Source organism: Sander lucioperca, chromosome 10 (genome assembly GCF_008315115.2).
Source record: "Sander lucioperca isolate FBNREF2018 chromosome 10, SLUC_FBN_1.2, whole genome shotgun sequence".
NCBI lineage: Eukaryota > Metazoa > Chordata > Actinopteri > Perciformes > Percidae > Sander > Sander lucioperca.
The window spans coordinates 25924548-25937539 of record NC_050182.1 but is presented as its reverse complement, the minus strand read 5'-3'; the positions used below and the strand labels follow the sequence as shown (position 1 = coordinate 25937539).

The 12992-nt window shown below is 45.9% G+C and overlaps 1 protein-coding gene across 2 annotated transcripts; it reads left to right on the top strand.

Annotated features, from left to right (window-relative positions):
* Positions 1-261: 261 nt before the first annotated feature.
* tmem107l (transmembrane protein 107 like) lies at positions 262-2553 on the top strand. 2 transcript variants are annotated; one of them, XM_031299323.2, is made up of 5 exons: positions 262-675; positions 797-864; positions 955-1055; positions 1661-1757; positions 1934-2553. In XM_031299323.2, the coding sequence occupies exons 1-5, from the start codon at positions 589-591 to the stop codon at positions 2001-2003; spliced, it is 423 nt and encodes a 140-aa protein (XP_031155183.1). In that variant the 5' UTR covers positions 262-588; the 3' UTR covers positions 2004-2553. The 2 variants fall into 2 exon arrangements, with proteins under 2 accessions (XP_031155183.1, XP_031155182.1); XM_031299322.2 differs by lacking the exon at positions 1661-1757 and adding an exon at positions 1487-1583.
* Positions 2554-12992: the final 10439 nt, after the last annotated feature.

The following is a 12992-nucleotide window of genomic DNA, read 5'->3' as shown; positions in this document are numbered from 1 at the left end:
AAACGTATCGCTCCAGTTTCCTTCTGACAGCCTAGGTAAACCGCAGCTCAATTTGTCAAAATAAACCTCCTGGTTGTTATTTTCGGAGATTAGTGCCTCCTAACATGTCCATATACCAAATTGTTTATGGACCAGTTTTCGTCGTACTGTTAGATGGCAGTGTTTTGTAAGAAAACACGAACGGTCCTCTCTCAATTGTTGTCCGCGTCCGGATCCTTTGGATATTGGTCGTTGGTGAAACCGGACTGTAATTAAGAATGCACTGACTTCAATTGACGATGTCGGTTGTTGTAGCAACCGTCTTAAGGCGCAACAGCGTGGTTGGTTGTGTTGGTAGTAATATAAGCTAATTTCAATATTAGTTGTAACGATATGTTCGCATTTTTCTGCGTTTAACGTCGCGCAGTGTTTTTGTTCACCTTGGCTATAAGTTGTGTTAGCCTAACGGTCAGACTGCAGCTAAGTGCTTACATTAGGTGAGCAAAATGCGCTAACCTAAATCCTTAAATTGCAGTAACGTTGCATTTGTTTGCGCATTCTATTTTAGTATAGCTACTCATTGTCTGATTAAGTAATTAGTTACTCAGCATGTCGGCTGTCAGCAGCCTCGTCCCTGCACGGTTCTTGACTATCACAGCTCACCTTGTCATCGTCATCACAATCTTTTGGTCAAGGGTAAGAAACTAACCTATCGTGATGCATTAAGATGAACCGTTAGGTGCGTTTTAAGATCGTTTTTTGTATAACCACTTATGCAGTTTTTCACAATAAGCTGTTTCAAACGTTTGTTTTACAGGAAAACAACGTAAAGGCTTGCTTGCCTTTGGATTTCACGCAAGAGCAGTATGATGATGAAGACAGGAAGTAAACATTTGACAAACGCACACTTACACAAGGTAATACATAACTTGACACACAGGTATACACACACTCTAATATGTCTCTCTGTCTCAGGTTGGTGGTGGCATTGGCAGTCACCCTGGGTCTGTTTGCTATAGAATTGGCTGGGTTCTTCTCAGGAGTGTCCATGTTCAACTGCACCCAAGGTCTCCTGTGTATCCTTTACATTGATACTGTGGGTCCCTCATTCATGATGACTGATATATGAAGATGATATAATTAATATATGTTTAATTCCAAACTGGGACCTTTGATGCTTGTTATATCCTTCTCTTCCTCTTTGTTTCCTGTCTGACTTCACTTCCAACTGAGATGTTGATATGGGGCTCTTGTGCAGAAAGAAATATGACATGAGATGAGAGCAGCAAGTGCAATGACTTCTGCCTCCTGGACAAAGAATGGGAGATGGAAATTATTTTTTTTAGAATTGATGACAGCCTCGACACAAGCCAGGAAATTGGTGTCAAATGAAATCTCTATACATATAAGTGTAAAAAGAGATAAATGATTTTAAAAGTCAATCTAGTCATCTGTTACAATTCCATGACTCCAAACTCCTGTATATTCGCCTCTTTGCCTACTATAGCAACAGGAGTCCATGCCAGTGCCTCAGTTGCTCTGCTTTTCTTTCTATTTGAGCAGTGGGAGTGTGACATCTACTGGTGGATCCTTGCCATTTGCAGGTTAGTTTATATATACTTAATATTGTTTTAATTTTTCCAAAAGCGTTTTTTTTTTCCCTGACGGATATTACACCCAGCACTGGCTGTCCACTGCACCGCATCGGTATCCTTGTCTTTCTTTGTGTTTGAGAAGTGGGAATGCTGGACATATTGGGTTATTTTTGCCGCCTGCAGGTTGGTGTGTGTTTGTCTGAGTATTTTCATGTGCATGCATGTATTAGCTTTCAGAGACCAAAGTGAGAGTATCTATAAACAATGAAGTATCACTAAGTATAAAGTATGAATACATGTGTGTCACTGTCCTCCATTTTTCCCCCTACATTTCTATCTCTGTCTGTCTCTGCCTCCAGTGTGCTACCAGCTTTTGTGGAGATTCTTCTGTTTATAGCTGTTTTTGGACTTAAGAAGAAGCCATTGTGAAAGACAGTCCTGATCTGAAATGCTACAAATTAGTGTGGACGTGGACATCTTTCTCACTGTATCACAAGGTCTGTGATTCATTAATAATGTGCAGTGTGCACACACTGCACCAACAAACATCAAAAGGATATACAAGCCGCTCTCTGTCCGTATTGGGTTTTTTTAAATATATTTTTATACATTTTGAATGAAATAGATTCAGAAAAGGCAGTTACTTTGTTGAAATAAGTGCTAATTTGTCAGTAAACTTCAATGTGGTTTTCTGTTCTCAGTCTATTTGTCATTTCCATGGAAAGTCTTAGAATGCTATTGTAATCCAATATACATTTTGAACAAATTCTTTCTTAAACTGTTGATGGTTGTCTTCTTTTTGCTCTGAACCCCTTTGGCACTCAAGTCTTGTTTTTGCCTCCTAGGCACTTCTTTTTCAGAGTGCGTAACGTGTACAAATAATGCCTCCCCCATCCAGATTAGCAGACCAATACCACAACCAAGGTCTTAATCCAATGTAAAAAAAAAAAAAAGGGTTACAAAATTGTACAGTGTAAGGGTAAAATAAAGTAGGTAAAACCTGTAAAGATGTAATATAAGATTTAAGAATGATTGAACTGTTATAAACTGACACAAAATCAGCAGAAAACATTTAATGAAGATAGCAATGGTAATACACTCATTTCCAATGGTTTAATATACAGTTCAGATTTGTCATGAAACAAAAGTCTTTCATCGATTAATTTGTACTTATATAAATGTATGTATATATAACTGAAACATGAGACACATTTATATGGGGTGCCGTTTGTAAAGCGGCTCACGCTGAAAATAACAGCAACATTTTGTTACATTTAGCTTCAAACAATGTTTAAAAAACTGGGATGAATTTTTGACAGTCACTTTTTAGCACATTTACAACAATATTTGTCAACTTAGAGATATTTTAAATAGTTAAATCTAAATATTAAATGTTACACCTAAATGTTAAATGTTAAATCTAAATGCTAAATCTAAATATTAAATCTAAATCTAAATGTTAAATGCTAAATCTAAATGCTAAATCTAAATGTTAAATCTAAATCTAATTGTTAAATCTAAATATTAAATCTAAATCTAAATGTTGAATCTAAATGTTTCAGGTGAAACTAAATATTTAACTAATATGCAAATTCAAAATGCCGGTAACCGGAAGTGCCAAAATAAAAGCTTGAGGAGGTCAGTGTGTGTTTATAGTGTCAAATAACAAATAAAAACCATCTCATCCGGGGAAATGGACTCTTGGACATGGATTATCGTGATAATAACTACCTAAAATAATAAACACGTTTGGAGAAACTGTACTTGAAGAGTATAGGCTACTTTGAGTTTTTAGTGTGACTTTTATGAAGGGTGCGGGACTTATGACCTGTAGCCATAATAGCCAGCCACGAGGGGGCTCACTTTGACTGATCTGTCATGTTCGCTTGCATGAAGGCAAGCAAGAGCCTTTCCCCGCCCGCCCCTGACCAGGTACGGTACTGTCGGTCAAGGTCGCTCTGCGAAAATGTCCAACGAATCGGCGTCAGCCGAGAACATCGGCAGAGCCATCCTGGCGACTATACAAAATTTTTCAACAGCAACAGCAACCGCCTCAGGGCCACCACAGCCACAGGCCACCTCGGTAAGTATGTTTTCCAAATCACGTAGCATTGGATTCTTGTCACGGCTAACTTAACTAAACTAGCTAACGGTAGCCAGTAGAGATTTGCTACTAGCACCAATGCACTTTATGTGTAGCACATTTGTTTCTATAAACCGTAAAACTCACACCGGTTACGTGACGCAGTGGGATGAACTCATGAGTAAATGTGAGTTCAAGATTATGTGAAGATGTTCTGAGCAGCAAAGCATGAATTATATAATTTAGCATTACAGCTAACGGAGGCTACTTGTCACCCCTCAGGCCCACAAATGACACTGTAAATTGTTGGTCAAATGGAAATCTGCCTCTGTCCTCAGTCAGACATCTCACCTTGGCTTACCTGCTGGCCTTTACTCACAAGATAAAACCGTTCTCTGCTTGGCTAGAGAGAGAGTAATGCTGATGGAGGACAGAGGCAGTCACAATGATGAAGACATTTAATTTAATGTGAATAAGGTACCAGAGTCAGAGTGCATACTGTAAAAAAGCACAAAATGTATCTCTCTTTGTTTCCTTTGCCAATCTCAACCCTGGTTTTTGACTGCTGGGCATATAAACATTAAAAACACATGAAATATAATGTTGCTAATATTTAGCTAATGTCTCTTCAGGCTCCCACCACCTCCACTGGGACATCATACCGCTCGGTATACTTTCATACTCATGTAACCTAGCTGGCTGTTTGTTGGTTTTTTAATTTGTATGGTGTAATGTTTTGGCATTAGTTCCAATCATGGTGGCATATTTTACACAACACTAACATGTGACAAGATAACGTCTTTGATATTTTGTTTATATTTTAAAACTCCTCAGGGCTCCAGTACCAGCGCTACCATACCTTTACCAGCAACAGACTTCGCTCCAGTGACCTGTCTGTCAGTAAGTACTCATTAATATTCGTGTTCATATTTGTTTATTTATCATTTACCTCTCAGTAACCTCTCATCTTTTGATTGTCCATTTTATTTAAACATTCCTTAAATAAATGTACAGTACAATCTATAATTCTCTTCAGTCAGAAAGATGAGTGGATGTGAATGCTCATCTGTTATAGTGTCTATAATTCTCTCTTGAATAACCCTTGTTTGTTATAGAAACATGCCAAATGTAATATTCTTTGCTGTGTTCTAGAATGACTACCAAGGAAGACATCAGATTTCCAAAGAGGAGCTTGAACATGTTCTTTCACTGAAAACCACCTTTACAGAAGCGGCATCTATTCTTTCAATCTCAAGGCCAACTTTCTACAAGTTACTGCAAGACTATAATATCCCAACGTCAAAATTTAAGAGCATCAGTAATCAACAGTTGGATCTTGAAGTGTCACAAATAAAAACTGAACACCCAAATGTTGGAGAAGTGATGCTTATGTTATGGGGCATCTCCGCTCCAAAAACATTGTGGTTCAAAGACAACGTGTAAGAGATTCACTGCGAAGGATGGACCCAATTGGTGTCCTAGCCAGGAGAAGAACAGCAATAGCTCGGCGAGTATACTCTGTCCCACATCCAAATTTCATATGGCATGTAGACGGAAATCATAAGTTGATTAGGTAGAAATTGGTCGTTCATGGTGCCATAGACGGCTACAGTAGGATGTTGATGTTTCTTCATTGCTCCAACAATAATCGTGCTGAAACTGTAAGAGACCTCTTTACTGCAGCTGTTGGACAGTTTGGCAGACCACTGCACATCAGGACTGATCACGGAGGAGAGAACGTTCAGATTTGGGAGGACATGCATGCGAGCAGGGGGGAAGGCTCTGTCTTAACAGGAAGTTCTGTACACAACCAGAGGATCGAGCGTTTTAACTGAGACTTGAACAAAAACTGCAGCCATATTTATGCACCCATTTTTTATGAACTGGAATCCCTGGGTATTCTAGACATAGACAATGCAACAGACCTATTTTGTCTCCATTATGTCTTTCTACCCAGAATCAACTGCACTTTGGAGGAATTCAAAGCTGGATTTAACAATCACTCTATGTCATCTGAAGGAAATAGAACACCAGTTCAGCTTTTTACTCTGGACAGTGATTTGCCTCATCTTCACAACCCAGAACTCTCAACAGCAGGGGTAGTTTTTTGTTCATCACCAAACTCTCAAAGAGGATTTTCCCCATTGAATGACAGGGATTTGCAAGAACTGAATGATGCCATTAACCCTCTTCAAAATGACAACAACAATGGCAAAACATTGTTTCAGAGAATACAACAGTTTATTTTTGATAAACTTGTAAATGTGTGATCTCAGTATAACATGGACAACTGGGTAACATTAGCCTTATTGTACTTTCAAAAGTACACTGTGAAACAAATATTGATGTTTTGTTGTGCTTCTTGAACTGCAAGATTTAAAGCCTCTTGCCAGCATATAGATGTTTGAAAATTACATAATGGCACATACTTGATGTCAGTGTTAAAAAGGCTACAGACGCACTTTTGCATCTGTTTTCTGTCAAGTCAAAAGCAACGGTACTCATACAAGATGACTCCTGTTATGTGAAAGAACAGTGAAATACTTTTCAGGGCTCTACAGATGTATTGATACATAACTGTCTTCCACTACATTGCAGTACATTGTTCCTGATTTTTAAAGTACCTAAATATGCAAAGTAAAACTACTCAGTGAAGTAAAATGATACCTGTCAGTGTTTTATAATATCTTATACATTACATACATAACTATTGTATCTTTATTATGTATCTCTGAGAAGATGGCTGTTCATAAGGTAAGACAAAAACTGTTTTCAGCTTTGTGATGATGCATTTTGCAACTAATCCAAAAGGTTTTGTAAAGTGCTTGAGGAGTAGGAATAGGAGAAGGAATTTTTTCAACACGTGAACAAATACATTTTTCAGTTATCACAAAACATTTAACATCAATAAATCTGAATATACTGGCTTTCAATGGTGAGGAGGGGAATTAAAAATTGTAATCTGAAAAGTACTTCAAATTTCTACGGAAGTACCTTACTTGAGTAAATGTACATAGTTTATTCCTTCACTACTGTCTCAGTAAAAAAAACTCGTAGTTAAATTCATCAACAATCATTGTTAAAAAACACATATCACAAGGTTAAAGTAACTACATTAGTGATTTATTACTCCGATGACTGGTTCCATATCCTTCCAATCATACAGTACAACATCTTACAGTATAAAGAAGGGTCAGATACAGTAGTCACAGAGGTAACACTTTTTGTAATTAACATCCATAAACAGGAATAGAGTTTTTAACAATCAAAAAAAAGTTTTTAACTCCCTCACCATCCTATCCCCAGCCAGCTCCCTCGCCATCCTATCCCCAGCTAGCTCCCTCGCCATCCTATAGCTCCCTCCCCATACTATCCCCAGCCAACTCCCTTGCCATCCTATCCCCAACCAGCTCCCTCGCCATCCTATCCCCAGCCAGCTCCCTCACCATCCTATCCCCAGCCAGCTCCCTCACCATCCTATTCGCAGCCAGCTCCCTCGCCATCCTATCCCCAGCCAGCTCCCTCGCCAGCTCCCTCGCCATCCTTTCCCCAGCCAGCTCCCTCGCCATCCTATCCCCAGCCAGCTCCCTCGCCATCCTATCCCCAGCCAGCTCCCTCGCCATCCTATCCCCAGCTAGCTCCCTCGCCAACCTATAGCTCCCTCGCCATCCTATGCCAAGCCAGCTCCCTCGCCATCCTATCCCCAGCCAGCTCCCTCGCCAGCTCCCTCGCCATCCTATCCCCAGCCAGCTCCCTCGCCATCCTATCCCCAGCCAGCTCCCTCACCATCCTATCCCCAGCCAGCTCCCTCGCCATCCTATCCCCAGCTAGCTCCCTCGCCATCATATAGCTCCCTCGCCATCCTATCCCCAGCCAGCTCCCTCGCCATCCTATCCCCAGCCAGCTCCCTCGCCATCCTATCCCCAGCCAACTCCCTCGCCATCCTATCCCCAGCCAGCTCCCTCGCCATCCTATCCCCAGCCAGCTCCCTGGGGATAGCTCCCTCACCATCCTATAGCTCCCTCGCCATCCTATAGCTCCCTCCCCATACTATCCCCAGCCAACTCCCTTGCCATCCTATCCCCAACCAGCTCCCTCACCATCCTATCCCCAGCCAGCTCCCTCGCCATCCTATCCCCAACCAGCTCCCTCACCATCCTATCCCCAACCAGCTCCCTCACCATCCTATCCCCAGCCAGCTCCCTCACCATCCTATTCGCAGCCAGCTCCCTCGCCATCCTATCCCCAGCCAGCTCCCTCGCCAGCTCCCTCGCCATCCTATCCCCAGCCAGCTCCCTCGCCATCCTATCCCCAGCCAGCTCCCTCGCCATCCTATCCCCAGCTAGCTCCCTCGCCAACCTATAGCTCCCTCGCCATCCTATGCCAAGCCAGCTCCCTCGCCATCCTATCCCCATCCTATACCCAGCCAGCTTCCTGGGTATAGCTCCCTCGCCATCCTATCCCCAGCCAGCTCCCTCGCCATCCTATCCCCAGCCAGCTCCCTCGCCAGCTCCCTCGCCATCCTATCCCCAGCCAGCTCCCTCGCCAGCTCCCTCGCCATCCTATCCCCAGCCAGCTCCCTCGCCAGCTCCCTCGCCATCCTATCCCCAGCTAGCTCCCTCGCCATCATATAGCTCCCTCCCCATACTATCCCCAGCCAACTCCCTCGCCATCCTATCCCCAGCCAGCTCCCTCGCCATCCTATCCCCAGCCAACTCCCTCGCCATCCTATCCCCAGCTAGCTCCCTCGCCATCCTATAGCTCCCTCGCCATCCTATCCCCAGCCATCTTCCTCGCCATCCTCTCCCCAGCTAGCGCCCTCGCCATCCTCTCCCCAGCTAGCGCCCTCGCCATCCTATAGCTCCCTCGCCATCCTATCCCCAGCCAGCTCCCTCGCCATCCTATCCCCAGCTAGCTCCATCGCCTTCCTATAGTTCCCTCGCCATCCTATCCCCAGCCAGCTCCCTCGCCATCCTCTCCCCAGCTAGCGCCCTCGCCATCCTATAGCTCCCTCGCCATCCTATCCCCAGCCAGCTCCCTCGCCATCCTATCCCCAGCTAGCTCCCTCGCCATCCTATAGCTCCCTCGCCATCCTATCCCCAGCCAACTCCCTCGCCATCCTATCCCCAGCCAGATCCCTGGGGATAGCTCCCTCACCATCCTATAGCTCCCTCGCCATCCTATCCCCACCCAACTCCCTCACCATCCTATCCCCAGCCAGCTCCCTCGCCATCCTATCCCCAACCAGCTCCCTCGCCATCCTATCCCCAACCAGCTCCCTCACCATCCTATCCCCAGCCAGCTCCCTCACCATCCTATTCGCAGCCAGCTCCCTCGCCATCCTATCCCCAGCCAGCTCCCTCGCCAGCTCCCTCGCCATCCTTTCCCCAGCCAGCTCCCTCGCCATCCTATCCCCAGCCAGCTCCCTCGCCATCCTATCCCCAGCTAGCTCCCTCGCCATCATATAGCTCCCTCCCCATACTATCCCCAGCCAACTCCCTCACCATCCTATCCCCAGCCAGCTCCCTCGCCATCCTATCCCCAGCCAACTCCCTCGCCATCCTATCCCCAGCCAGCTCCCTCGCCATCCTATCCCCAGCCAGCTCCCTGGGGATAGCTCCCTCACCATCCTATAGCTCCCTCGCCATCCTATCCCCAGCCAGCTCCCTCACCATCCTCTCCCCAGCTAGCGCCCTCGCCATCCTATAGCTCCCTCACCATCCTATCCCCAGCCAGCTCCCTCGCCATCCTATCCCCAGCCAGCTCCCTCGCCATCCTATCCCCAGCTAGCTCCCTCGCCATCCTATAGCTCCCTCGCCATCCTCTCCCCAGCTAGCGCCCTCGCCATCCTATAGCTCCCTCGCCATCCTATCCCCAGCCAGCTCCCTCGCCATCCTATCCCCAGCCAGCTCCCTCGCCATCCTCTCCCCAGCTAGCGCCCTCGCCATCCTATAGCTCCCTCACCATCCTATCCCCAGCCAACTCCCTCGCCATCCTATCCCCAGCCAGCTCCCTCGCCATCCTATCCCCAGCCAGCTCCCTCGCCATCCTATCCCCAGCCAACTCCCTCGCCATCCTATCCCCAGCCAGCTCCCTCGCCATCCTATCCCCAGCCAGCTCCCTCGCCATCCTATCCCCAGCCAGCTCCCTCGCCATCCTATAGCTCCCTCGCCATCCTATCCCCAGCCAGCTCCCTCGCCATCCTATAGCTCCCCCATCCTATCCCCAGCCAGCTCCCTCGCCATCATATCCCCAACCAGCTCCCTCGCCATCCTATAGCTCCCTCGCCATCCTATAGCTCCCTCGCTTTCCTATCCCCAGCCAGCTCCCTCGCCATCCTATCCCCAGCCAGCTCCCTCGCCATCCTATCCCCAGCTAGCTCCCTCGCCATCCTATAGCTCCCTCGCCATCCTATCCCCAGCCAGCTCCCTCGCCATCCTCTCCCCAGCTAGCGCCCTCGCCATCCTATAGCTCCCTCGCCATCCTATCCCCAGCCAGCTCCCTCGCCATCCTATCCCCAGCCAGCTCCCTCGCCATCCTATCCCCAGCTAGCTCCCTCGCCATCCTATAGCTCCCTCGCCATCCTATCCCCAGCCAGCTCCCTCGCCATCCTCTCCCCAGCTAGCACCCTCGCCATCCTATAGCTCCCTCGCCATCCTATCCCCAGCCAGCTCCCTTGCCATCCTATCCCCAGCCAGCTCCCTCGCCATCCTATCCCCAGCCAACTCCCTCGCCATCCTATCCCCAGCCAACTCCCTCGCCATCCTATCCCCAGCCAACTCCCTCGCCATCCTATCCCCAGCCAGCTCCCTCGCCATCCTCTCCCCAGCTAGCGCCCTCGCCATCCTATAGCTCCCTCGCCATCCTATAGCTCCCTCGCCATCCTATCCCCAGCCAGCTCCCTCGCCATCCTATCCCCAGCCAGCTCCCTCACCATCCTATCCCCAGCCAGCTCCCTCGCCATCCTATCCCCAGCCAGCTCCCTCGCCATCCTATCCCCAGCCAGCTCCCTCGCCATCCTATCCCCAGCCAGCTCCCTCACCATCCTATCCCCAGCCAGCTCCCTCGCCATCCTATCCCCAGCTAGCTCCCTCGCCATCCTCTCCCCAGCTAGCGCCCTCGCCATCCTATAGCTCCCTCGCCATCCTATAGCTCCCTCGCCATCCTATCCCCAGCCAGCTCCCTCGCCATCCTCTCCCCAGCTAGCGCCCTCGCCATCCTATAGCTCCCTCGCCATCCTATCCCCAGCCAGCTCCCTCGCCATCCTATCCCCAGCCAGCTCCCTCACCATCCTATCCCCAGCCAGCTCCCTCGCCATCCTATCCCCAGCTAGCTCCCTCGCCATCCTATAGCTCCCTCGCCATCCTATCCCCAGCCAGCTCCCTCGCCATCCTATCCCCAGCCAGCTCCCTCGCAATACGTTTTTAGTTCATTGTGAATGCAAAATGTAGATGTAGACCAACTAACTGATAGTATCATCAACCCATCATGGGGTCTCTATACGATTGATCGATTACCAGTTGGTTCATTAACCTTTTTTTGTCAATAATTTATTAAATCAAAACACTGGTGTTGTGTAAAATATGCCACCATGATTGGAACTAATGCCAAAACATTACATCACACAAATTAAAAACCAACAAACAGCCAGCTAGGTTACATGAGTATGAAAGTATACAGAGCGATATGATGTCCCAGTGGAGGTGGTGGGTGTGGCTGGCCCCGGTGTGTTATTGTAGGTGGTGGGAGCCTGTAGAGATATTAGCTAAATATTAGCAACATTATATTTCATGTGTTTTTAATGTTTATATGCCCAGCAGTCAAAAACCAGGGTTGAGATTGGCAAAGGAAACAACGAGAGATACATTTTATGCTTTTTTACAGTATGCACTCTGACTCACCTTATTCACATTAAATTAAATGTCTTCATCATTGTGACTGCCTCTGTCCTCCATCAGCATTACTCTCTCTCTAGCCAAGCAGAGAACGGTTTTATCTTGTGAGAAAAGGCCAGCAGGTAAGCCAAGGTGAGATGTCTGACTGAGGACAGAGGCAGATTTCCATTTGACCAACAATTTACAGTGTCATTTGTGGGCCTGAGGGGTGACAAGTAGCCTCCGTTAGCTGTAATGCTAAATTATATAATTCATGCTTTGCTGCTCAGAACATCTTCACATAATCTTGAACTCACATTTACTCATGAGTTCATCCCACTGCGTCACGTAACCGGTGTTGAGTTTTACGGTTTATAGAAACAAATGTGCTACACATAAAGTGCATTGGTGCTAGTAGCAAATCTCTACTGGCTACCGTTAGCTAGTTTAGTTAAGTTAGCCGTGACAAGAATCCAATGCTACGTGATTTGGAAAACATACTTACCGAGGTGGCCTGTGGCTGTCGCTGTTAAAAAATTTTGTATAGCCGCCAGGACGGCTCTGCCGATGTTCTCGGCTAACGCCGATTCGTTGGACGTTTTCGCAGAGCGACCTTGACCGACAGTACCGTACCTGGTCAGGGGCGGGCGGGGAAAGGCTCTTGCTGGCCTTCATGCAAGCGAACATGACAGATCAGTCAAAGTGAGCCCCCTCGTGGCTGGCTATTATGGCTACAGGTCATAAGTCCCGCACCCTTCATAAAAGTCACACTAAAAACTCAAAGTAGCCTATACTCTTCAAGTACAGTTTGAAGAGAGTGTTTATTATTTTAGGTAGTTATTATCACGATAATCCATGTCCAAGAGTCCATTTCCCAGGATGAGATGGTTTTTATTCGTTATTTGACACTATAAACACACACTGACCTCCTCAAGCTTTTATTTTGGCACTTCCGGTTACCGGCATTTTGAATTTGCATATTAGTTCAATATTTAGTTTCACCTGAAACATTTAGATTCAACATTTAGATTTAGATTTAATATTTAGATTTAACATTTAGATTTAGATTTAACATTTAGATTTAGATTTATCATTTAGATTTAACATTTAGATTTATCATTTAGATTTAACATTTAGATTTAACAATTAGATTTAGATTCAGCATTTAGATTTAATATTTAGATTTAACATTTAGATTTAGATTTAACATTTAGATTTAACATTTAGATTTAGATTTAGCATTTAGATTTAGATTTAACATTTAGATTTAGATTTAGCATTTAGATTTAATTCAATTCAATTCAATTTTATTTATAGTATCAAATCATAACAAGAGTTATCTCGAGACACTTTACAGATAGAGTAGGTCTAGACCACACTCTATAATTTACAAAGCCCCAACAATTCCAATAGTTCCCCCAAGAGCAAGCATTAGCAGTGGCTATTGCGATAGTGGCGAGG